Source organism: Colossoma macropomum, unplaced genomic scaffold (genome assembly GCF_904425465.1).
Source record: "Colossoma macropomum unplaced genomic scaffold, Colossoma_macropomum, whole genome shotgun sequence".
NCBI lineage: Eukaryota > Metazoa > Chordata > Actinopteri > Characiformes > Serrasalmidae > Colossoma > Colossoma macropomum.
Window position 1 is genome coordinate 43,855,831 of NW_023494795.1, and position 27,649 is coordinate 43,883,479.

Sequence of the window (27,649 nt, forward strand, 5' to 3'; positions counted from 1 at the left end):
TTTCCATTAGCGACTCTATGTGATTTCTACTCTTGTTTAGCACCAATCCAGCGGCGCCCTCTTCTTACGCTGGGGCTGAATCTCAAACGGCTCCCTGCTCCCTACATAGTGCACTACAGAGGAGTTTAAATACTGGATCCTGCAGCCCAACAGAGCAAAATACAGCTGAGAAACAGTCATTTGGGACACATTTACTTCAAAACAATGAGATCTACCTGCTCACCATGTGGCCATGAGGGACAGGGATGCAGCCTCACCTCCTGCTCTAAAATGCAGGGGCGTGTCTAAAACAAGGCTCCGCCCACAGACTAAAACTCTGTTTCAGTGGTGACACGAAAACATGGGACAGCAATTTTAGAATGTTTTATTTAATTACTCTCACGATAAACCTAAATCTTTCAACTTCACTTTAAAAATGAAACTTTCCCAAAATAAATCACGATCCTGGAAAAACGGTTAGAAACTATTTTAACTCTTTGTTTTTAGCCGTTGAGCTCCATTCACCCCCATTCATTGAGGGCTCGCTCGCGGGCGCCCTCTGGCGTTTTGCAGACGTGCTAACCGGCTCTGCTTTCAACCGGGGAGGGGCGGGGCGTGCGTGACGACGCGTGTGTGACGCAGCCGCTGTGCGTCGCGTCAGACCTGTGTGGAAGGTCCGTGTGTGAGCGGGGGGAGACCGCGGTGTAGCAGTGAGCGCAGGCCGGGCAGAGGCGCGCTGTGAGCGGGGAAGGCTCTCTCTGTGCTCCCGCGGCGTCATGGCGGCTCCGCTGGCTCAGTTCGACGAAGACTGGCAGGACTTTAACGAGTTCAAGGCGGCCGAAGCGGACTTTTCCGCGGACACGCTGGACCGGCTGAACTCGAACGCGGGCGACGCGGGCCTGGAGGAGCTCTCCGACCTGGAGCGCAGCTTCTCCGGGGAGATCTGCAGCTTCAAGTCCATGGAGGACCTGGTCCACGACTTCGACGAGAAGCTGACCGTGTGCTTCAGGAACTACAGCGCCACGACCGAGAACATCGCGCCGGTGAAGCCCATCAGCGAGGAGAACTTCCTGAAGGACGACGAGTAAGAAGCGCTTTGTGTGTGTTTGTGTGTGTGTGTGTGTGTTTGTTTGTGTGTGTGTGTGTGTGTGTGTGTGTGTTTGTGTGTGTGTTTGTGTGTGTTTGTTTGTGTGTGTGTTTGTGTGTGTGTGTGATTGTTTGTGTTTGTGTGTTTTCTATGTAGAACCTTCTTAAAAAGGGTTCTATATACCACCCAAAAGGGTGACATCGTAAGAATAGAAGAACCCTTTTCTAAAAGGTTCTATATAGAACTGTTTGTAGCACATTTTCCATTAGTCTGAAGAACCTTTCATCATGCAGAGAACCCTTTAATCATGCAAAGGGTTCTTCGAGTGTTCATGGTTCTCTACAGAGCTATCGTCTTTACTAAAGAACCCTTGAAGAACGTAAGACTGTTTGACTGAGTTTAGTTCAGTATCTATTCCAGAATATCAGTTCCTACCTTCATAATCTCATCATGAACTCCAGATAAGAAAACAGCATCACACAAACATCCTAACTAGACTAAACCTCCTAAATCCTGTCCTAACTTTAGGATGAACCCCAACAGGGTCCTCACTTCTGTTTAAGGTCCGTTTCTATGTTTTTTAGGCAGCTGAGTCAGCAGCATAGTTCACTACCAGCATAATGAGCTCCATTTATTCCTACTGTAAAACGCTGCTTTCACTGTGAGATGATTTTCTTTTCTAACTCTGCGTTTTAAAGATCTCAGACGCTGCAGACTCGATCTCCACCGCCCCTCTGATCACCTTCGTGAGTTAATGTTGATGATGAAATATTACAGTGATGGTGGTGAATAATGAGGAGACGGAGCTGAACGTGTGTCTGTTTATTAGGAGGAGTAACGTTAGCGCGCTCGGCTAAAGCGTTTGGGTAATGGAGACTGAAACTGGGGAGCGGCGACGCTCTGATAAACAGCAGGGGGCGCTCTCACAGTATTCACTACTTACTGTTTATCACTCTTTGACCTGTTTTACATCAGAAACAGTAGGTTAAGATTTCCTAACTGGAGATAAGATGCTTTACACTCTTAAAGATGGTTCTTCAAGGGTTCTTTAATGGAGGTAGTAGTTCTGTTTAGAACCATTTCATGCTTAAATGGTTCTTTGCATTGTGAATGGTTCTCCAGATTGATGGAGAGCTTGTGTGTGATTCTCTGTTGTGTATAGGGTTGACATCATAGCAGTAGCAGAACCCTTTTCGGTGCTATATAGAACCGTTTTCAAAAAAGTTCTATACAGAACCTTCTACAGCACGTTCTCCATCAATGTGAAGAACCATTTCACCATGCAGAGATCCATGTAAGCATGCAGATGGTTCTGTATAGAACTAATGGTTCTGAAAAGAGGGTATTTATTTTGGATTTGTCAGATTTTAACTGAAGCCTAAATACGGGACGTTTCTGTAATTCAGCTCCAGTTTAATGAGTGATGTTTCGATTGTAGCCGTTCTCGTTCTCGCGGCTGTCAGTCAGAATTTTCCAGAATCTGCGTCTTCGCCGGCTGCTTCTCTGTCCCCCCTCAGAGGGCGAGTGGGGGGCGGGTCCGTGTGGAGAGAGTTGGCGAGAGTGAAGAAGGAGCCGTTTCATAACTCTGACTTTAGAGAGTTGAGAGAGAGAGAGAGAGAGAGAGAGAGAGAGAGAGAGAGAGAGAGACACGACGGAGTCTGTTCCTCGCTGACTCACTCCACTTTAGGCACTGCTGACTCACTCGCTTTCTCGTCCTGTCCGGGGCTGAAAGGCTGATCGTTTTCGTATCGAAATCGCAGTTTGAGTTCAGTTTTCAGAGATTTAGAACTGCAGTTTTCATCACATCTTCATAGAACTCAGCAACAACATCAGGTGCCACTGCTCGCCAGCCTTCTGGACCGGGTTGACCATCATGGAGCTTCTCGCTGTCCAGCGCTGTGCAAACCTCACCTGCATGAACTGACCCTCCTGCTGCTGCATAAACTCAAACTATCTAATTAACCGTTGCTCCGCCTGTTTTTCCCGTTTTGTATTCTAATATTTTATACTAACACTGTTTCCTATCCGGTGTCGACCAGAGGAGGATGGGTTCCCCTTTTGAGTCTTGGTTCCTCTTGGTTTCTTCCTCTTGCTCTTAGGGAGTTCCTCCTTGCCACTGTCGCTATTGGCGACGCTCATGGGGGCTCAGACCCGGATTTTTCTGTAAAGCTGCTTTGTGACACCCCTGTTGTAAAAAGTGCCATATAAATAAACTTTGACTTGACGTTTGTCCTGTTAGAACTATAAGGTTCTGTCTGACTTTAGAGAGTTGAGTTGAGAAAGAGAGACAGACAAGGGGCTCATACACACTAAACATTGAATAATTAAGTAATGAGATGTTTGTACTTCTGCCTCTGTATAGCGAGGCTGTTTTAAACCCAGATTACTGTAATATTTATATTTTCTCTCTCTTATTATGTTCATTAATCAATCAATTAATGCCCCATAAAGACATTAACGTCCATCAGAACACAGCTGGAGCTGTTTCTGTAACTTTATCAGCCATTTAAGATGTGAAGTTTGAGTTTGATGGGAGGTTTGAGAGAGCGCACTCACTCAGACAGCAGCACGGACCTGTTTATTCATCCTCCACATCCCTCGCTCCCTCTGCTCCTCCACATCCCTCGCTCCCTCTGCTCCTCCACATCCCTCGCTCTCTCTGCTCCTCCACCCTGAAGAGCAATAAAGCAGAATAATCACACTTCACTTCATATTAACATCAGCACTGAGAACAGAGAGGCGGGGGAGAGGGAGAGTACAGAGACATAACAAACAGATAGAAAACAGTCAGAAACAGTGGGTGTTTCTAATAAAGTGGCCAGTTAGCGGAAGCACAAGGTGGGTGTTTCTAATAAAGTGGCTAGTGAGTGAGACCACAAGGGGGGTGTTTCTAATAAAGTGGCCACTGAGTGACACCACAAGGGGGTGTTTCTAATAAAGTGGCCAGTGAGTGGAAACACAAGGTGGGTGTTTCTAATAAAGTGGCCACTGAGTGTCGTGAATATGTAGTGAAATATAAGCAGAGAGCTGTGTGTGATGTTGAGTCTGAGAGCTGTAGGGCTGAGCAGTAAGTCAGGAACACTCAGCATCACATCCAGCCTTAGAGTTCACACACACACACACACACACACACACACACACACACAGCGAATCTAAATAAGGACAGTGGTGGTCCTTGCTGTGGGCTTTGGTTCATGCTCATCAGCCTGTGGCTCCAGAGGACACGCACACAGGAATGTGCACACGTGCATCAGTGCAGACATTCACATGAATACAAACGTGTGTATCTGTACAAATGGACAAATTAAATGGACTAAACTGGGGGTCCCTTGGGGTTCCTGACCGTTGAAGAACCGGGTAATAAAGTATGCAGAGACACAGATGGACTACAATCTGTAACTGTAGAACTACAGAGTGAGACTATACGGTCAGTGGAGCCGATACAGTGGACAGTCAGTTTAGAAACAAGGAGGTGGTTTATTATTATGTCTAATGTGTGTATAATAAACTATGACCACCCCAAAGTAATTAGATTATTTCACAGTTTTAGTGTCAGTGTTACTGTACAGTGTGTAAAGTGCGGATAGTGAGCAGGCGTGTCGGTGAGCTGTAGTGAGTGCTGAGGAGTGACTGTGCAGGATGTGTTGAAACTAAAACACTGAAACAGTCTGATCTGTATCTGTGTCTCTCACTCGAACCTGAATTGGATACACAGCAGATCATCTACAGCCACTCACGCTTACAGTTAAACCTCACACAGCTCACACACAGCTCACACACACACACTCACCTCACACACACGTTCAGCTCACACACACACACAGCTCACACACAGCTCACACACACACACAGCTCACACACAGCTCACACACACACACTCACCTCACACACACGTTCAGCTCACAGACAGCTCACACACAGCTCACACACAGCTCACACACTCACACACACACACCTCACACACACTCACTCAGCTCACACACACTCACCTCACACACACGCTCAGCTCACACACACACACTCACCTCACACACACTTACTCGGCTCACACACACTCAACTCACACACTCGGCTCACGCACTCACTCGGCTCACACGCACTCACTCGGCTCACACACACTCACTCAGCTCACACTCACTCAGCTCACACTCACTCAACTCACACACTCGGCTCACACGCACTCACTCGGCTCACACGCACTCACTCGGCTCACACACACTCACTCAGCTCACACTCACTCAGCTCACACTCACTCAACTCACACACTCGGCTCACACGCACTCACTCGGCTCACACGCACTCACTCGGCTCACACTCACTCGGCTCACACACACTCGGCTCACACGCACTCACTCGGCTCACACGCACTCGGCTCACACGCACTCACTCGGCTCACACGCACTCGGCTCACACACACTCACTCGGCTCACACTCACTCGGCTCACACGCACTCACTCAGCTCACACTCACTCGGCTCACACGCACTCACTCGGCTCACACGCACTCACTCGGCTCACTCACTCGGCTCACACGCACTCACTCGGCTCACACACAATCGGCTCACTCACTCGGCTCACACACACACTCGGCTCACACACTCACTGGGCTCACACACGCACTCGGCTCACACACGCACTCGGCTCACACACTCACTCAGCTCACTCACTCGGCTCACACACTCACTCAGCTCACTCACTCGGCTCACTCGGCTCACACACTCACTCAGCTCACTCACTCGGCTCACACACTCACTCGGCTCACACACTCACTCAGCTCACTCACTCGGCTCACACACTCACTCGGCTCACACACTCACTCGGCTCACACACTCACTCAGCTCACTCACTCGGCTCACACGATTAAAGTGTTCTGCAAAAGAAAAATAATAAAAACAGCTCTGTTTATTAAAAATCACCAATAATGCAGAATAAGACAGAAAGATCAGCTGCTGTAATTTAACAGACCTTAACACTGCATCTCTCTCTCTCTCTCTCTCTCCCTCTCTCTCTCTCTCTCTCTAGGATATGGAACGCTCTGACGGATAATTATGGGAATGTGATGCCAGTGGATTGGAAGACGTCTCACACTCGTTCTCTTCATCTTCCTACACTCAACCTCTGCCAGCAAACGGTAACTCGCCCTCGCACTCGTCCTTCCGCTCCATCCGTCCTCTTTTCCTCAGTCCGTTCATCCGTCCCATCTTTTCCTGTGATCAGTCCATTTGCCTGCTCATCACAGACTCCTGTATTTGGGTGTTTTTGTCATGTGTTTATAGTGATGACGCTCCACTCTGCCCTCACCGACCGTCGCTGTCTGTAGGTTTGTACAGAAACACTGTGAGGGACTTCAGTAAAGCAGGATTTCCCATTAAAGCCCAGACTGGTTTGGATTTTGGGTCTACAATAAGCAGCTAATTGATGAATCGTGTTTTGTGTGATGTAACTGTGATGATCCAGAAGTGTTCTGAATAGGCCCTTTTCACAAGAAAAGGAAGTGTGTAAACTCTGGGTAGAACAATTTCCGCTGTTCCCTTATGGACGGTTATTAACCTCAGAAATACAGGCGTTCCTAACACTTCAGCCACAGAAAGGTGTGTCACTTTATCTTTTTCATAGTTGCCAAGATTGGACCAGAACTGCTGGAGAACCAAACACACAGCAATGCGGAAGTCCAGACTAAATTAAGGATATAAATGCTTCGTGGAAAAACTCCTTCACAGCTATCAGAGCACAGCAACCTCAGCTAACGTCAGCAGAGTGATAAATCAATGGAGGTGAAAATAACTATAATCTCAACCCCAGATCATCCGTGTTAGCTGGAGATGCTGAACCAGCTCACTAACAGTGAACTAGTTAAAGCAGCAAAAAAGCTAAACACACGCACATCCCAGCAGAGGGGCTCGCCGGATCGTCAGGGTCTGCACCACTGTAGACGTTTTCTTATTTGCATTTATAATCACTCAGCTGGTTTCCTGTTACGTTTAATCTGCAACGGGAAACTGTCAAACACTAAAACATCATGAGGCTGAAGTTGCTTCTTGTTCGGATTTTCCTGTTCCACCTTAAATGGCGCAGCAGTTACATTCTGGAGGCTCAGGCACCATTTAAGGTGGAACCCCCGGCTCCAGTGAACGAACATCCACTCTCCGCTGAGCTCTCGCTCTCTCAGATACGGATCATTTTTGAGGGAGAAAATGAAAACTGTTCCTCTGAAAGCGGCTGCAGCAGCAACCTTAAAGCACAAACTGCATTCTGTGTAACATCAACTTGGGTTTGTTTTACTCCGTGAAGCTCCGTCTTGCTTTAAGCTCTAAGACTTGAGTGAGCTGTACACGCTCTACTCGTCATTGTTGCTGTTGTTGTTGCTTTAGCGGAAGCAGCGTCACCCTGCAACGAGCACTTCCAGCAGAAAAAATGCGGAAATGTGAAAAGGGCATATTGTCCCGACTTGTCCCGTTGTTTGAGTCTCACCCAGGACTGATTCTGGGCTTGTTTTTGGGTGGGGCTCATTGTCGCTGGTATCGCTGCACATGAGAATCCCATGTGAACTGTGGATCGACTGTGCAATTCCGTACGTCACCTTTCTGCGTGCTGGTTTGGAGAATGTCCAGCGCAGCTTCATCCGTTTGCTGCTTTTTGTTCCCTTCCTTGGAAAGAAACATGCCGCTTTTTAGGTACCTGGCACATCACCATGCAGGAGCTCCTTCAAACAAGCTCAGAACTAAATTTTTGGTCTTTACAAAAGGGAAGTGATGCAGTAAGTCGAAACGGTCACGTTACAAACCGGACCAATCATGCAGCCCCCCACGTGGCGCCAGGAGCGGATAGAGACGCACTAGAGACCACAGATTTCAGGAGGACTGGTTATTGGTACACTCGACCGAACGTACCGAATTCGCAGAGCGAGTGGACCTGGGTCCAGAAAAACGCTCTATAAAAACCCGCGTCGATAAGAAAGACCACGTCTGCACATTGTTACTACATGCTTGTGTACAGCAGGGGGCGCGTTGGCATTGATCACAGACCTGCGCAACCAAATGGGGGCAGAGTATTAATTAAGCTGAATTTTTTTGCTTAGCAACCGTTGCTATCTGCCTCTGCCACAAGCCCTCGGTTTGTTATAATTTGAAGCTCCAGCTGAGGTTAAAAGATTGGGGCATGTTTTAAAGCCGTCCGAAGCCGAAAATAAACTCAGTTTTGTGTGAATTCGGTACTTATGGTGCTCTGTTACTTTAAAGGCTAAAATAAGCGGAGTTTCCTCACTTCGCTGTTCAGGTGGTCTTCATGTCTGTTCGAGTCACTTATTCAGTTCATCTCTGACCGTCTCTCACTGCAGGACTCGTGAACGTTTTGAGTCGTAAATATCAAACGTTTGATAATATCGGAGGGCCTCTGATCACTTTAGAGCTCGATCACTTTCTCCTCTACCAGACCGTCTGTGTCGTCGGCCGTTTCCGATCGTGCTCCCGACCTAGAGAATCGCTTTAGATTGTGAAAGTTTGTGGCGAGGGGTAAAAATCGTGTAGTACAGGCTCACTTTTAGGTTTTTCAGTTCTGTTCTGGGTTGTTTTTCATCTCTGATTTTATCTGTCATGCTGTCTTCCTTGGTTCCACCCGCCGCGGCAGTACGCTTTAGCCCAGATGATTAAAAGAGAATTGGTTGTGAATCCAGTATTCCACTTGGTTGTTATTGTTTTGTATCACTATGAGGTGGAAGTGCTTGAATTGGTAGGATGATTCCTGAAGACTCCTGATGATGATGCTGCTGCACAGACTCGAACTTTGTAATCAGTCATTGCTTCTCCTGCTTTTCCCCATTTCCGTATCTCATTCTGATGGTCAAACCTCATTCTCTGCTGTTATTGTTTGCTATGTTACTGTATGCTTTAGAGCATTTGGAAATTATATCTATCAACCTGGGTTACATAGTTTTTTACAAAAATTAACTTCTGCATATGCCACTGGTGTACAGGCCTGGGTGATGAATAGTGTGAATGTGTATAATAAATTGTTGATAATTATCAATACTGAAAAAAATGTAAAAACATAAGATTTTTGGACGTATATCGTTCAGTTTCTTTTATAATACTTTGTTTTAAATTTACTGTTATCATAAACAACAGTCACACATAACGACGACATGATTTCCAGCTACCACTGGTTACAAATTCAGTTGAAGTCACTATTGCAGGATTAATAAACTCCCAGTACAGGGCAGTTCTGCAAAACAAAGCAGTCATATTTATGCCTGTAGAGATGTGAATTAGATGTGATGTGATTTTATTTTTAATCTCAAAGCAAAGATGAGGCATTATATTTCATATATTTCGTAAACAGTGTTTTCGCATTGTTCAGCAGTTATTCAGCAGTCAGCGGTCGACCTGAAGATCTTTCCGAGTGTATATTGTGGTTTGTGTGTGTTTCAGAAGGTGGATAATATGAATCTGGATCTGTCTGATGATGAAGAGCTGAGGGAGCAGATGGATCTGCACTCCATCATCGTCTCCTGCGTTAACGAGGAGCCGCTGTTCACCGCAGAGCAGGTGAGCACGTCCTCCCACCTACACACACACCTGAACTACTGGCCCGAAGTATCTGCTTGAGTATCTGTACTCAAACGGTAAAACGTGACTGTAATATTTAGAGATGGGTCCGATTCGATCCTATATCGGTATCAGGTCCGATATCGGCATCACTTCACTCATCGGATATCGGACGGACAGGGCCGATCCACTTACCGATCCAGATTCCAGTCTGCAGCTTGCGCTGGACCATGAATCTGTCGTAATGTAACGTAAAATAACAGACACATCACCAATCCAGATTCCATTTCACATCTTACCATGAACCTGCGCCAACTTCAGTCTGTAACTGAGTGAGCAAATAATATTAGCGGTTGGTGTGTGTGTGTATATATATATATATATATATATATATATAGACACAGCAGTGCTGCTGGAGTTTTTAAACACCTCAGTGTCGCTGCTGGACTGAGAATAGTCCACCAACCAAAAATATCCAGCCAACAGCGTCCTGTGGGCAGCGTCCTGTGACCACTGATGAAGGACTAGAGGATGACCAACACAAACTGTGCAGCAGCAGATGAGCTATCGTCTCTGACTTTACATCTACAAGGTGGACCGACAAGGTAGGAGTGTCTAATAGAGTGGACAGTGAGTGGACACAGTGTTTAAAAACTCCAGCAGCACTGCTGTGTCTGATCCACTCGCACCAGTGCAACACACACTAACACACCACCACCACCACGTCAGTGTTACTGCAGTGCTGACAATGATCCGCCACCCAAATAGTACCTGCTCTGTGAGGGTCCATGGGGGTCCTGACCACTGAAGAACAGGGTAAAAGGGGGCTAACAAAGTATCAGAGAAACAGATGGACTACAGTCTGTAACTGTAGAACTACAAAGTGCACCTATATAGTAAGTGGAGCTGATAAAATGGACAATGAGCGTAGAAACAAGGAGGTGGTCAGAATGTTATGCCTGATCGGTGTAAATTGCAGATACTTTTAAATTATGTCAAAAACTGAAAAAATGTGTGTGTGTTTTGTGTCTATAATGTTTGTGTGTGTGTGTTGCAGGTGATTGAGGAGATTGAGGAGATGATGCAGGAGTCTCCTGACCCGGAGGCCGAGGAGAGTCCGTCCCAGTCGGACCTGTCCATGCTCTCTCACGAGCTGCACTCGCTCTCTCACTCCACCTCCACCAGCAGCTACGAAGAGCGTCAGTATCTCCTCTGTCTGTTCTGTGTTGAAGGTTGTTGACCGTCAGTGGTGACCCAGACCTGATGAGCCGAACAGAAACCCAGGATAAAGTGCATTAAAGCAACGTTGGCGAGTCTGATGTACACAGTGAACAGTTACGTCTCAGTGCAGCCCGTCAGTCAGGACGCGTTGGGTGTCTGCGCTGCGACTGTGAGATCTAGGACAGTGAAACCATCTTAAAACCATCTTGCTGTTGACGTTTTGGCGTATTTTGAATAAACAATGGCCAGTTCAGTTTTTTAATATGGCCTTTGTAGTGGTTGAGTTTGACACTCCTGATCGAGGTTAATTGTCTTTTTCTACTGTACGATTTATCACTACAAGCAAAATTATCTAATGGACCCGGACGAAATCACATTAGCGTAGCTAAAACAGCGACTTTGGTCCATTTGTACAGATAACAGTGTATCATACAGTCCGTCCTAACTTAATAACTCCCTGCAGTAAACACCAGTTTGATGACAAAATTAGTATTTTGCTGTTGTCTGTACATGGAGACATCAAAGAACAGTAAAAGACATAACTCAGTTATTAGGGAAGATGTGTGTGTATGATTTATTATGTAATACGCGTGTTATGTAATAGTAACAGTAATTGGTCCCTGTGGTTCTGTGCTTTGTTATATAATGTCAGATTTAATGTATGGAAAAGATCACACTTGTGTTCGCATGAATGAATGACCACTCGTGTGTGTGTGTGTGTGTATGTGTGTGTGTATATGTGTGTGTGTGTGTGTGTGTGTGTGTCTGTGTGTGTGTGTGTCTCATAAGTGCCACAGTTCAGAAAATGTCTCTTTTCTGGTACATACAGCTGGATAGGATTCAGAGTCTTAGTATCAGTATGAGTGGGATTATTTATAGTCTTTGTAACTGTAGGACTGGGATTATTCAGACTTCTTGTAACTGTAGGATTATGATTATTCCAAGCCTTTTTGACCTGTAGGATTGGGATTATTCCGAGCCTTTATGACCTGTAGGACTGGGATTATTCTGAGCCTTTATGACCTGTAGGACTGGGATTATTCTGAGCCTTTATGACCTGTAGGACTGGGATTATTCCGAGCCTTTATGACCTGTAGGATTATGATTATTCCAAGTCTTTATGACCTGTAGGATTGGGATTATTCAGAGTCTTTATGACCTGTAGGATTATGATTATTCCAAGTCTTTATGACCTGTAGGATTATGATTATTTCAAGTCTTTATGACCTGTAGGACTGGGATTATTCTGAGCCTTTATGACCTGTAGGACTGGGAATATTCCAAGTCTTTATGACCTGTAGGACTGGGATTATTCCGAGCCTTTATGACCTGTAGGATTGAGATTATTCTGAGCATTTATTACCTGTAGGATTCTGGGCATTTATTACCTGTAGGATTATGATTATTGCAAGTATTTATGACCTGTAGGACTGGGATTATTCTGAGCCTTTATGACCTGTAGGACTGGGATTATTCTGAGCCTTTATGACCTGTAGGACTGAGATTATTCAGAGTCTTTGTAACTGTAGGACTGGGATTTTTCCAAACATTTCTAATTCAGAGTATTTTCAACTGTAGAAATGGTGATGATTGTAAATGTTGTTAGCTGCAGGATTGGGATTATTCAGTGTTTATGGCCGGAGAACTGTGGCTGTTCAGAATGTTTATGACTGTAGGATTAGGATTGTTCAACTTGTTTATAGCTGTAGGGTTGGGATTATTCAGAGCCTTTATGAGGGTAGGTCTGGGATCATATTGAGTGTTTATAGATTATTCTGGTGTTTTTATGTGATTTGCTCGTTCCTGATGATCGTTTCTGTCTCTGTGTGTGTGGCAGGTCTGCGTGGGCTGGGAGTGTGTGAGCTGGAGGAGCTGCTGGAGGAGGTGGAGAGGGAGATCCGCCGCTACTCGGAGGAGCTGATCGAGCAGCTGGCTCTGAGGGACGAGCTGGACTTTGAGAAGGAGGTGAAGAACGGCTTCATCTCCATCCTCATCGACGTGCAGAACAGACAGAAGGAGCACAGAGAGATGATGAAGAGGAGGAGGAAGGTGAAGAGCGCAGCGGGGACGCAGAGGAACGAGCGCACACACCTGCCTGGAACTGTGAGGAGAACACACACTGATTCAGTCCACCTTACACAGTTACTCAGTCCGACAGAGAGACGCCTCACTAAATTTGACCTCACGGTGATTCAGTATGATTCTCATTATGATTTATTGAATCATAATCTCAAATCTCAAGATCTCATGTCTCAATGTAACTGGAATATGGACAATAAAAACAATACATTATATTTTGGGATATTATTTATGTTTGAAAGTAACCCATGAATTATTTTTTTAGCAAATGTTGACACATCACTGAATCTGACCTCATGGTGATTCAGTATGATTCTGTTTCTGATTCAGTGAATCGTAATCTCAAATCTCAAGATTTCACTAGATTACTTTGGTGTGATTCAGAACTATTTACACTGAATAAATGAATGTTACTGCAATATAGACAATAAAAACACTACACTATATTTTGGGACATGATTTATGTTTGAAAATATAAATCAGACCTCACAGTGATTCAGTATGATTCTGATTCAGTGAATCATAATCTCAAATCTCAAGATTTCACTTGATTACGTCAGTGTGATTCAAAATTATTTACACTGAATACACAGATGTAACTGGAACATAGACGATAAAAGCAATACATTATATTTTTGGACATTATGTTTGAAAGTATCCCATTAATTTTTTGAGCAAATGTTGAATTATTATCAATGCCAACATTCCAAATTCAATACAGTTGATTAACAATTTTCAGGAAAAACATCTGCGACCTCAGGTTTTACTCAGGAAACCCAAACCTGTCTGTGACAGAAGTAGATCTTCAGAGTGCTGAATGCAGATCCCATCACTTCACTCTTTCTCACTGTTGTCTCTTCGCTTTCTCTTCCTTCACTCCTTCAGTCTGTGGCACACATTCATACACTGTATCACTAAAAGTGTCCAGACACCTGCCCGTCCAACATCCAACATTCCTACCAAAATTAAAGGTTTTACTGGGGGGTTTGTAGCCCTTTACTGCAATAACTGCCCTTCTGAGAAGGCTTTACACCACTGGACTTGGTCTGAATCCTGAATACAACCCCAGCTCATCCTGAAGAAGTTCACCAGAGCTTCAGATCTTCAGCTCAACCTGGAGGACCACAGTGGAACATCATCACTCTAACTCATCCCAAACGTGTTCAGTAATTCTCCAGCTCATCCTTGAGTGTAACTTCACCACTCTGACTCATCTCAGACGTTTTCAGTAGGGCTTCATCACTCCAGCTCATCCCAAAGCTCAGCTGACCTTCAGACCTTCAGTTTGTCCGAGTAGAGTACAATGGACCTTCACAACTTCACCTCCTGACAGAGGTTTTCAGTGGAGCTTCATCACTCCAACTCATCCCAGGTGAGTTCAGTGTAGCTTCATACCTTCAGTTTGTCCCAGAAGAGTTCAGAGGAGTTCATTGGAGCTTCATCACTCAAACTTGTCCCTGTAGACTTCAGTGGAGCTTTAACCTCTACGCTAGATGTTAGACTGTTTTACACTAGATGTTTCCACTGGATTTGGTCTGAATCATGGATTCAGTAGAACTTCAAATCTTCAGCTCAACCCAAAGGACTTCAGTTGAGCTTCAGACCTTCAGTTTGTCACTTCAGATTTTCACCTCTTTCCAAAGGGGTTCAGCTGAGCTTCTTCATTCCAGGTTCCGTGGATCTTAATCACTTCAACTCATCCCTGTGTTCAGTGGAACTTCAAACCTTCACTCTGTCCCAGAAGAGTTCAGCAGAGCTGTAAACCTTGAACTAATCCCACAGGTGTTCATTGATGCTGCAGCATATTCTGAAGGTGTTCAATGGGGAACCTCATCACTCCAACTCAGAGCTAAAGGTCTTCAGTGACGATTGTGATGTTCAACTCGTGCCAGATAGTTTCAGAGGACCTTCACCTCTTCAGGTGTTCTGTGGAGATGACCCAGGCATTTGTACATGTGTACGTGTTTTTGTTCGTCTGAGTCAACAACCAGCAGAAACTTTTTTTAAATTTTTGATTACAGAATTCTTTTACTGACATATAAGGCTCTAAACGGCCCCTCAGTACCTGAGAGAACTTCTCTCTAATTATGAACCATCACGGCTGCTTAGATCGCAAGGTGCTGCTCATACAAAGCCCCCCAGCTTTGGAATAATCTTCCAGTCAGTGTTTGGGACTCAGAGAGCCTCATGTCTCTGTTAACTTCTGTCTCTCTCTTTAAGTGAGGCTGTAATACGTAGACCTGCCGGAGTCTCTGCTGCTCTCTTAACACTGTATTCTCGCCAGCCTTCTGGCCCAGTCTGACCACCATGGAGCTTCCTGCTGGACAACGTTATATGAACTCACCCTCCTAATGATGCTGCTTTGTAATCATAGACGTTGCTACTCCTGCTTTTCCCCTGTTCTGCATCTCATACTGATGATGAATCTCATTCTCTGCTGTTATTGTTTACTGTCCGGTGTCGACCTGAGGAGGATGGGTTTCCCTTCTGAGTCTTGGTTCCTCTCAAGGTTTCTTCCTTTTGCTCTTAGGGAGTTTTTCCTTGCCACTGTTGCCGTTGGCGACGCTCATGGAGGCTCAGACCCAGGTTTTTCTGTAAAGCTGCTTTATGACACCCCTGTTGCAAAAAGCGCTACATAAATAAATTTTGACTTGACCGTAAAACAGCTGAATCTGTCAATCACACAATGTGTCTGGATACTTTTGGTCATACACTGTATCTCTCATTTTCTTCTTTTCTGTAACTGTTCTCTCTTCTCTCTCTCTCTCTCTCTCTCTCAGCTCTTCAGTATGGAAGGTTTTTCTACTGTAATTCAGAACAGCCTCCGTCAGACTTTCGGGGGCTCCGGAGGGGACAGACAGGTTACCCCCTCTGCTCCTCGACTATCACCCCATCTCTCCTTTCTTTTATTCATCCCTTCATTTCTCTTTCCTTTCCCAGCAGTGCTTGCTTCACTTCTGCATGAAAGTGCCAGGTCGTCACTGTCGTGAGGAAAAACTCGTGACTCCAAAACAAAAACAATACAAAAAGCTTTAAATAAATGATTGTAATCAATCATCATAATGAACGTCATGGGCATGAGGTAGAGGTGGGCAATGTGACGATATTTTATTGTTATCGTGATAAATTATGTCACGATATTCTTTTCTGACGATATCGCCAGTACGTACAGAACACTGACCGACTTACAAACCAACCGTAATTAGTCTTATTTAATTGGGTTTGGTGCAGTGCCAGGTGTGTGAAACAGTGAATAGAAGTTATTGCATTCATCATTTTTGATAGTTTTTTAAAACGACGGGCCAGTCCCATTTCACTCCTCGCCCCTACCATTCAGCCCTACCCCTCTGTTTTGCGGGTTCTCGTCTAGGGGTAGGGTGTCCCGATTCTTGTTGAGATAGAGGGGTAGGGTGAAATGTTAGAGCTACATGACCCCCCAAACGGAGGTTTTTCAGAGACTCCAAACAGAGAATTATGAGGAAAAGAAATCTGGTGAGACTGAGAACAAGAGACCAAAGGAACACACAGATGTGAATTTTCTCTGTTAAAAAATATGATAACCACTGTATTATCTTAGTTTAATGTTGTTCAGTGTTTTATGGTCGTTTTCTTCATAACAAGCATGAAAAATCACTAATAGCATGCTAATGTCTCGGTAACTAGCTAGCTAACTTTCCCGTTCCACCTTAAATAGTCCAGCAGTTCTGACGCCTGAATTTAACGCCATTTAAGGTGGAACGGGAAAATTCGAACAAGAAGCTGGTGAATATCTGACTTCAGCTTCATATCACTGAAGAATTAGGGGTGGTGATAATAAATAATTGCCCCCCTCTTTGAAGGCATATGATGCCCTAAATGTAACTAAAGCCCAGCAGTGAGGAGCTGAACTTTACCCTCCTCTGCTGTCACTGCAGACTGGCAGGGTCGCCTACAGAGCAGCGCTGGTAGCTGTTAATGAAGTGATGCTCTTTTTATTTGAGGGTCCCATTTCAGAGGGAAGATCTCAACCACTACCCTGTAACTCAGTAACAAGGGGCAACACTCGAAAACAAGGGGTAGGGGTGAAAATGAGAAATGTGACTGGGCTGAAATGTTGTGATGCGCATCGTTCATCGTTTAAAAGTATCGTGATACGCTAATTTGCCCATATCGCCCACCTCTGTGTGCAGGAGATTCAAAAGAAAATCACTTTAAACATAAGAAAAAGCAGTTACTGTCAGTGAAAATCATGCTGTAATTTTATATAAAGTATTTCTGACTCGTAATTTGTTCAGACGAGTGGAGAAACTGAGTGGAGTGCAGAAAGAAAAACGGACATAAACAGAAAAGAAATGTGGACTCGAGCCTGTTCACTCACTACGGGAATCAGATATAAGTGTGATTATGTAATTATATGATTAGTAAAGCAGAAAAACAACAATAACCAGAAAAAAATCATAACGAATAACACAATCAGAAATGGAGTCACAAGATTCTCCTCATGGTCAGCGAGGTGCATGCGTCCAGCTCGACTCTAATGTTCTTCCAGTACAGACCTTCTCACTCCTGCTGGTTTTCATTTCTGTTATCGGTAAATGATCAAAACAAAATATTCAATAATGTTGGAACTAAATATGAGACCATATTTCACAAGCAACCAGTTCATTTTCTAAATGAAAATAAGTTAACACGCCCCCTGAAGACAGCACAGGTAAATACGGTGTTTTCTGCAGCTTTTAGTGCCTAATTTCTAATTATTTGCTGCGTTTTGGTCGGAATTTTGGAAAAACAAATAAAAAAAAATTGCTTTCATTTATTTTGCTGTGAAATGGTCCTTAAATAAATAAATAAATTTGCATATTTTCATGAAAAATAAATACTGTATTCTCAACATTTTATCTCAATGTGCTCACTACTCATAAAGATCAAATCAAAATGAAACAGCATTCATTTTTCATAAAAATGTCAAAATTCAGCAAAAATAAGGTACAGTGAGAAAATCTGGCGCGGAAGCCGAACCGTCCGACCAGTTTAGATTCCGTTTTCAGATCTGTGGTCAGTGAAGCTCATAATGACGCTGTAATAAAGGAAATTTAAGAGGTTGCTATGAAGTAACTGTGAATGAAGTAGTTTATTCAGTTCAGATCTTTAGTTGTGTTTCACACTTTAGTTGATAAAAAGGCACAGAAGTCAATTTAGGTCTTACAGAAACTAAAAAAGCCAATATTTGATAATTTGATTGATTTAAAAGTGGATTGTAACACAGCTGTTGTTCATGACAGAATAACAGAATTCATGAAGATTTATTTTGGAAAATAGAAACAAGCTATTATAATAATGTCAATATTCTTTTCATTTATTATGATTTCTGATGTTATTTGTTTCTGTATCGTCCCTCATTTTCTGGTTTAGTTGCTGTTTTATTCATTTGCAGCTGTTTTGCATGACGTCATTCAGTTATACTCATTTTACCTCCTGTAAGCTGTGATTAAACACTCTCTCTCTCTCTCTTCAGTATCTGACCACAGTGATTCCCTATGAGAAGAAGAATGGAGCTCCATCAGTGGAGGATCTGCAGATCTTAACCAAGAGTGAGTCTGAAACACTCTGTATTATATTTATATATATGTGTGTGTGTTTATAGCATTCTAAAGGGGTAGTTCAGTAAAAATCAAAATCCAACAATAAGAAAAGAGGAGAGAGAGAGAGAGAGAGAGAGAGGAAGGAAAAAGGTAGAGAGATATGAAGAAAAGGTGAGGGAGAGAGAAGAGATAAAGAAAGCAAGGAAAAAATAGATAAATGAAGAAAATGAGATAGAAAGCAAGAAAACAAGAGTAAGAAAGAAAGGAGAGTAAAAGAAAAAAGAAAGAAAGGAGAGTAAAAGAACAAAGAAAGAAAGAAAAAGAAAAAAAAGGAGAAAGAAAGCGATGAAAAAATGAGAAAACGAAAGGAGAGTGAAAGAAAACAGAGAAAGAAAGGATGAAAAGGAGAGTCAGAAAAGGAAGAAAGCAAGGAAAAAAGACAAAAAGAAAGAAAACAGAGAAAGAGAGCAAGAAAAAAGATAGAAGGAAAAGGAGAGAGAGAGAGGTGTAAGTTAGGTTTTTGGGTGAACTGTCCCTTTAATTTATATTAAATATATTTTTATCTGTCTGTGATCCTCAGTTTTACACGCTATGAGGGACGACAGTGAGAAAGTTCCCAGCCTGCTGACCGATTACATCCTCAAAGGTATCTGAACTTCTCTCGTCTTACACGTCTACGGCTTCATCACCCGCTCAGCACAGAGCGCACGATCACAGCTGCTCCAGATGTGCCTCATACATATTCACAGCGTTATAATACCAACACTGGATATGCAGATGAGCCTCTAACTAATCTCTACATGTTCAAACATTATAATTATCTCTCACACTTTATAATATTCATTTTATTAGAACTCCGTTCCGCACGTTACTTTTATTAGAACTCCGTTCCGCACGTTACTTTCACTAGAACTCCGTTCCGCACGTTACTTTTATTAGAACTCCGTTCCGCACGTTACTTTTACTAGAACTCCGTTCCAGACGTTCATTTTATCAGAACTCCGTTCCGCACGTTACTTTTATTAGAACTCCGTTCCACACGTTACTTTTTATTAGAACTCCGTTCCAGATGTTAATTTTATTAGAAGTCCGTTCCACACGTTACGTTTACTAGAACTCCGTTCCAGACGTTACTTTTTATTAGAACTCTGTTCCAGATGTTACTTTTATTAGAACTCCGTTCCGCACGTTACTTTTTATTAGAACTCCGTTCCAGATGTTAATTTTATTAGAAGTCCGTTCCGCACGTTACTTTTTATTAGAACTCTGTTCCAGATGTTAATTTTATTAGAAGTCCATTGTGTACATTAATTTTATTAGAACTCCATTCTGAATATTAATTTTATTAGAACTTTATTAGATTCTCTGGATGTCATGTCGCCCCCTGCTGGACTGATCTGTTCTGATCAGTTATCATGTTCCATGTTTTTTGTCTTTTGTTGCTCTGACTGCCTTTGTTTATGTATTTCCACTCTTATGTTTGTCTTGTCTTTGACCTTTGACCCCTGGTTTTGTCTCTGCTCTCGCTGCGTTGACCTGTAGCGTTGGTCTGAGACGGTGAGAGGAGACGGAGGTTTGTCTCGCTGTGCTGGCTCTGAGGGTTTCTCCGCCCAGCTGTGTGTCGACCTCTGAAGTTGTCGTCACGCCCATGTTAGGAGCTCCGGGTCTCAGCAGGTTTTCACTGTGGAGAAAAATGAGCAGCAACTGTGAAAATCGTGCATTTCCAGAGCTATTATTTCATGTTGTTTGAACATTTTTCCTCCAAATATCATCCTATTAATCGATAAGAAACATTGCTATGTTTAAGCCAACACTGCTGCACACTAAACTGACCAAAATAGCCCCCACAGACCAGCAGGCTTTGTCCAGTGAGGTAGTTTAGAGGCTTTCGTAGGTTTAGGCTGCAGGTTAAGTAGCTGGTGTTGGTATATAGTAAGTATTCACTGCTCGGTGATGATGCTTTAATCTGGATGTCGACGAGTCGCTGATCACGTGATTATGACGCGACATAGACGCCTCAGAGAGACAGCAGGTGAGGAGCCTGGTGATTCTGGGGTCTGTATCTCTGGTTTCCTGAAGGCCAAAACTGTTGACTTTAAAAAATCTGGTCATGGAGCCCCCAGAATACATCAGTGTTGAAGGGTCATAGTAGACTCAGTGCGCAGTGTTAGCTCTCTTGTAGCATGTATGAAGAAATTATTCATATTTCGACTGCTAAACGATCTCATAATGCAGAAGATCCACTGATGATCCACTGACGCTCTGAATGTACACAAGACAAAACATATCAGCTTTGAAACGCTTTGGTTTACCACAGGACGCCACGGGGGTGATTTTGGAAAACGCTGTTTATTTTCCTCGTAGAGAAAATCAGCTCAGACCTAAAGCTCCTATAAGGCTGTGACTTCAGAGGCCTGTAGTCTGTGTTTAGTTCTGTCTGTCTCACCAAGCAGGACTTTGTTGAACCAGCTGATACAGTGCCAGTGTCAGGGCAACACGGCAACCCAATCAGGGACAGGCTTCTATAAACCAATCAGAGACAGCCTTCTGACCAATAAGGGACAGCCTTCTATAAACCAATCAGGAACAGCCTTTCTTAGTTCCCTTTTTTTGTGACCTTTATATCAATTGTGGTGTCTAAATCACACTAAACAGTCTTATCACTGTAATAAGCGCTAACACAGTAAGAGGAGACGGTGCTGCTTTATACTGTTATAAACACTTTATACATATTTACAGTGTAAATTATTGTTCCTTCTTTTAAAATGAGCTGCAACTCAGTTAAAGGTGCTTTGTGAGACAGACAGACCCTCTGTGTGTGTGTGTGTGTGTGTGTGTGTGTGTGTGTGTGTGTGTGTGTGTGTTCATGTTCGTTCTCTTTACAGCGCACCCTACAGCCACATTACTGAACTGCACCTGTTCTCTGCCTTATTCATCTCTCTCTCTTCCTCCATTCCTTCTTTATCTCATTCTCTCTTTGTTCTCTTCTTTCTGTATCCTTTCTTTCTCTCCCACACTCCACCTGTGGTCTCATAGTTATCAGGTGGTCACTTGCAGATGTGTTTCTCTCTCTCTCTCTCTCTCTCTCTCGTCCTCCTTGCATTTCTCAGCTGTTGTCTCTCTTAGATTAAAGCGATATTTCAGCCAGAAAGAAAGTCCTCCGCCCCCGTCCTAAAATGTGGACGATCAGCCGAGGCATGTTTAGTTTTCATCTTTAGTTTTCGAGCTGGAGCCGTGAGGCTGATATAGCTAGCAAGATAAACACATTGCCATGCTAATTAGCATGTTGCTAACTGTATGCCTAAATCATCGGCCTTCGTTAACTCGAATATTCGAATATTATTATGTGGTTTCTGAGTCTGTATGACTCACTGATATCTACGAACATGGACTGAAGTGCATTAGCATAGCTAAACACAGTAGCAGCAGAATAGACGCTGCCCTGATAGTAAGAGGACAGTGAGCCGCTGTCGGCCCGCTGACGGCAGAGCTGGCGGTCCCCTGGCGTTTGGCAGTGTTTTCTGGGCGGCCCACCGGTGTTTAAACAGAGTAATAGACAAAATCCCACTGATCATCACTCATTTCCACTCACAGTCCAGTTCACTGATTTCTCCTTCCTTCATTTCTTTAGTTCTACTTTGTAAATTAGTTCAGTAAATAATTTTAATCAAGCGCAGAGTCAGCAACACTTTCTGTAAACTCATTCTATATCAGGCCTAGTCATTATTTTTTTTTCCTCTCGGTTGTTTGTGATATTTGTCTAAGTTTATTTTGTGAATAAAAGTCTGCATTTAAAATCCGTTTGAGGAGATTAAAAACTAGTTAAAGCTGTACGCAGGACAGTGATCTCGGTGGTCCGAGGGTGAACAGTCAACGAGGGGCCGACCTTATCAAGCCAGTGGACCGCTATATGCTTGCTATCTGGGTAGCTACATTAGCCTCGTAACTCTAGTGCTACCAAACGTGAACTACTAGATATGTTAGCCTCATAGCTCCAGTGCTAACAGGCATGTCCTGGCTGATTGACTGCATTTGGGGAAACTCAGTAAATCAGATTTTTTGGTTGAACTATTGTTTTGAATTGGCTGTTCTATTAGCTCTGATGTGACTAACCAGTTGTGTGTTGTTCCTTCTGTTCTGCAGTTTTGTGTCCCACATAGACGCAGCAGAACGTTCAGCAGAACCTTCCAGAAGGATCCAGCTTGTGGGATTGCCTGGTTCTGGACTGAGGCGGTTTCTTCTTCTTCTTCTTCTACTGTTCTTCCTTCTCCTTCACATCAGCCAGAGATTCTCCTAACAGCCCTTCATTTCTGTATCCAGCTGTGTTTTTAATGTACCAGTATGAGATCATCTTTATTTTCCCTCTATATTCTGTAGGCATGTAGGTCTCGTCGTGTTTAGCCGATGAACAGTATTGGTTTGGCGGAGCGGTGAGGGTTTTGCTGAGTTCGGTGTTGCTCAGCGTGGTTGGAGCTGGTATGAAGCTGCATGCCGTGCATGGGTTTCATATTTACATGTTTGTTTATCCTCAGTCTGACTTCCTGTTGGGCGACGCCCTCCGAAACCAGGCGTAACAGAGAGCAGACTGCAGCCAATCAGGAAGCTTCAGGCTGAACTAATGCTAAAACTCACACATCACCTGTAAACAAGCATGACATAGCCTAGCGTAGCCTAGCGTAGCTATAGCGTTAGTGTAATGAATATTTCATAGCAATATTGAGGATATTTTTCCAATGCAGTCCCTTTTTAAAGCGATAGTTTGGCAAAGCATTGACACTTTTCCTCCCCTCAGACCAAATGTTTTTGATCAGCCGTGTCCTGTTTGGTGTCGAGCCCCTGCTAGGCTAATGTAGCTAAGTAACAGAAGATTAGCCCTACAAATAGCATCGTAGGTAACCGTATGTTATGTAGGGTCATAATAAAGTCTGTTTGAGATTACCTGACAATTCAGCATTGGGTAGGCATGCAGCTAGCATCATGCTAATTGGCTAATGCCAACTAGCTTCCGTTACTCGTTAGCTGCTTTAGCCTCGTAGATCCAGTGCAGAACTAAATAAGTAAACATGTCTTGGCTGATTAATTTAAATTTGTTTTTTTTTTTTGCCAAACTATCGCTTTAATACGGAGGTTTTTCCTGAACGGTCAGGTGTTTTATATGAAAGCAGTGGTGGGGAGGATGGTGTACACTGTGTACTAAAGGAACTCATGTTTTAGCTGATTAGCAGTGATCTTTTGTATTAACCAATAAGATTTCAGAGATTTGTAGTTTTGATAATATAACTTGCTACGAGAAAAACAAACCAACAAACAAACAAACAAACAAACTGGGCCCAATTTCCAAAAAAAAGCGTCCTAGTGTTAAGATCATCTTGTCTGGGAGAGAGAGTGTTCAGAGCGATGCTCGCTCTACCATTGAACAGTCGTCTTTGTGCTGAGATGCTGTTTGGGAAACCCAGCCCAGATAAGGAGGAGCCCGAGTCAGAGAGAGGAAAGTGCTGAGCTGGATCTGCAGCTAGAACGTCTGTTTGTGGTTAACATATCGATCCGTATTTATTAACCCATTCATGTCCAACGACTGATTTTAGTATGGCGAGGGAAAAATGCTACAGAACTCATTCTACTGGGTTTAAAGAGCTGAAATTTAGTGTGTTTATACCTTAAATAACAACTTAACAGGAACATTTTTGAATTTTTAGATGCAGAGCACCTTATGGCTTGTGACTCACTCAGGTTCTCCACTAGGGGGTGCCATTAGCAGTCAAACAGCATCAGTGGCACTGAGTCTTTGTTCTGATTACATGTAGTTGTCACACTTTTATCTGCAATCAGATTTGGATTTTGTATTTCTTTTGTTAATAAAAATCAGTTGTTTATTCAAAGGGTTTGATGTGGTGCATTTCAGATCGGGCTCAGATATGGAAAGTTCAGCTTTTCAGATATGGACATTAGTGGGTTAATCGGGAGCTCCTTTCTTATTTAGAACAACATTTTTAGCTAATATTCCCCTTTGATGATCCCAAACGCTGAATAAGAAGTGTGGAGTTCAGTCGATGACGTCATGCTTGTTGCCGTGTCAGTCGGTGGGCCGCGTGATTGAAGAAGGCCTGTTTGATTGTCTGTTACTAACAGTTCTAATCACTCTGTCCTGTTGATGAATGATGGAGATCCTGACTGCGAGGCTGTGTGGTCAGTCAGGTGCTGGCTCAGTGGAGGATAGTGGGTGTAGGTCTGCAGTAGGTACGTGTGGAAGCGTCCGGCTCAAATAAACGATACAGAGGTCAGTTTTGTGAAAATGGTGGGAGTGGCGCTGTGAGAAAATAGATTTAATCAGAAGAGATTTAAAGAAATACTGAAGATGTTTTTCAGCCTGATCTCTGCTGCATCTGTACTGCACAGTTAATTACAGCAGACAGTCATTTCAACGCGTTTCCCAGTGGGCAGTTACTTGACATCTGTTCATAGTTGAAGTCAAGGGTCAGTTGCTTGAAACCTAGTTATATTAGAAGCCAGTGGGCAGTCGATTACAACCTAGATGCATTAGAAGCCAATGGTGAGTCAATTGAAATGCAGTTATAAAAGAAACCAGATGGGCAGTTGTTTGAAACCTAGTTATATTGGAAGCCAAGGGGCAGTTCCTTGGAACCTAGTTATATTAAAAGCCAATGGTCAGTCGATTGAAATGCAGTAATGAAAGAAACCAGTTGGGCAGTTGCTTGAAACCTAGTTATATAAAAAGGCAGTGGTCAGTTGCTTGAAATGCAGTTGCTTGAAGCATTGGTACATTAGAAGACCTCGGTCAGTTTCTTGAAATACTGTTGAAATAGAAGCCAGTGGGCAGTTGCTTGAAAGGTATAATTGAAGCCAGTGGGCAGTGGCTTTAAATACAGTTAGAACAGAAGCTAATAGGCAGTTGCTGAAGCAGATACGCACTGACTTCTGTTACAAACGTTTTTTTAAGTCAAGGGTTTTTGGAGACACAAGGAAAGGTGATGAAATCACTGACCCTGATAATCAGCTTCACGCTACAGGTGCAGCAGATTGAGAATAAGTTGAAAAATGCTGGATTATTCCTTTAGTTTAGTAACTGTTGTAGTTGTTTACCCAACGAACAGAGTGTTGAGTAAAGTGAGGGGGTTTGGTACGTCCTGATAAGGTCATGAAAAGAGCTGAAATAGAGATTAAAATTTTTTCTCATCTCAACAGATTAACAAAAGGATCCATAAGACTCAGATTAAACCCAGTTTTACTGTAAATTAAAGGATAAAGTGGCTTTTATCAGTGGAGACTAAGCTGAAACTCTGAGTTTCTCTTTAGTTGGCCTGATCTGTCTTTAAGTCCAGACCATAAGCTTTGTCAGCAGAGATCATTAGAATTTCTAAATGTAATTTTAGACTAAATTTAGACTGTTTCTGTTCATATTGATACTAGGCTTCAGTATTAGCTGGTCGGATGTTTCACAAAGCAGGATTTGCGAAGTGAGCCGGTGAACTTCAGCCCAAACTCAAGCCTGTCCACTATGGAAGGCTATTTTAGTGTTAAACTGGTGCTTTTCTAATTCATTAATTAATTACATGAATGGTCTGCTAGTAAGGGGCATTCCTATTGGACAGTGCTCGCTTTGGGTTCAGGCTAACCAGCTGAACTGCAATTCTGCTGGGTGAAAAATCCACCAGGTGTTCCTCCTCAGCAGGTACGCAGCACCCTATACTCAGGTACTAATGCTCTACATGCTTATGGAGGTGATCAAAGGAATAGTTCAGTCGTACATGCTAATGTTGGCCATGAATGGAAGCCAGTAGTCACCAAGACTAATGACTGAGTAATGCTAATCTGTGACCATTCACTTTCATTGTTAGCAATATTAGCACTGATGACTGAACTGGTCCTTTAAGCCCATATAAACATGCTGTAAAACCTGCAGAAGTAAGTTTTTTTAACAAAATAAAAGCACAAGCATTAAACCTTTACGCACCACGCAGCTGTTTATGTGGTTCGCACACATTGCAGCAGTGCTAAGAGCTAAAGCTGGTCTTCAGTACATGTGCATAATATCATGTTTGAGTCCTCTGTGCAGGCTCTGTAAAGTGTGGCCCTCGGTTCTCTTATGCATTACAGCGAGGGTTCGTGTTAGCATCTCTAATCCTCCGTATGCTAACCCACAAGCCCTTAATCCAGCCTCAGCCCGTCTGGGAAACGACAGTTTGGTGAAAAATCTGATTTTCTCCTTTTAGCTCAATTGTAGTCGATCAGCCAGGTCATGTTTGGTGTCTGAAGTTTGCTACTTATAGTTTTAGCACTGGAGCTACGAGGCTAATGTTGCTAACAAGTAATGGAAGCCTATATCCCAGCAAATTAGCATGGTGCTAACTGCAGGCTATCATAGTCTCTTCTCAGAATGTGTGGAGCTGTTGAGTAATCTCTCAGTAACAGTCTTGATTGTATGGTTTCTGACTCTGTACGACTCACTATTACCTGTAAACATGGGCTACAGTGCATTAGCATAGCTACCACAGCAGCAGCCGCACTGAAGCCTGAATGAAAGGATTTTCTGAATTTGCAAATTCTGTAAATTAGACTTTTCACCAAACTGTCGTTTAAGGTTGCATGACCTGCTTTGCAGTTACAGTGATATGAAGTGGCTCTGAGGTTTCTGCGGTTTTTAGCGAGGTCAGTTAGTTCAGTCTCTCCTGTTACCAGTTTAGCAGAAGATTTTAAAGGTACAATCAGGATTAAGTGGAATATTGTGGAAATTTCGCTGCTATCCTGCTCAGATTAACACGTTGATGGGGGAAGAGACTTATAAATGAGCAAATAATTGATGAATAATGATTTTGAGTTTTAAAAATAAAAGATAAGTGAAAAAAGGGAGGAAATGGAATATTCTAAATTCTGTAATAATAATAATAATAAATAATGTTTAGGAAGGAGGAAGAAACTAAGATTGGCCTTTGAGCAGATTAATAAATGAAGAGAATGTCAGGCACAATAAAAATTTATAGATATAAAGTGATCACACTGAAATATTAAAAACAATTATTTAAGAAATAAAAAAATATATATTTTTCAACAAATTCATATATGGAGTTGAGGTCACACATGATCGAAACAATCAAAAGATGAACAGTGGGCAGTCTGAATTCCGTCAATAACAATAATAATAATAGTAAAAATTTAAAAATA

General features: G+C 43.1%; 1 protein-coding gene across 2 annotated transcripts; it reads left to right on the forward strand.

Moving 5' to 3' along the window:
* Positions 1-595: 595 nt before the first annotated feature.
* si:ch211-57i17.1 (uncharacterized protein LOC565010 homolog) lies at positions 596-27,522 on the forward strand. 2 transcript variants are annotated; one of them, XM_036582502.1, is made up of 8 exons: positions 596-1,063; positions 6,088-6,196; positions 9,492-9,608; positions 10,666-10,807; positions 12,667-12,932; positions 18,403-18,478; positions 19,050-19,115; positions 22,613-27,522. In XM_036582502.1, exons 1-8 carry the CDS (start codon positions 756-758, stop codon positions 22,627-22,629), a joined length of 1,101 nt encoding a protein of 366 aa, XP_036438395.1. In that variant the 5' UTR covers positions 596-755; the 3' UTR covers positions 22,630-27,522. The 2 variants fall into 2 exon arrangements, with proteins under 2 accessions (XP_036438395.1, XP_036438394.1); XM_036582501.1 differs by lacking the exons at positions 18,403-18,478; positions 19,050-19,115; positions 22,613-27,522 and adding an exon at positions 15,689-16,452.
* The last annotated feature ends 127 nt before the right edge of the window (positions 27,523-27,649 follow it).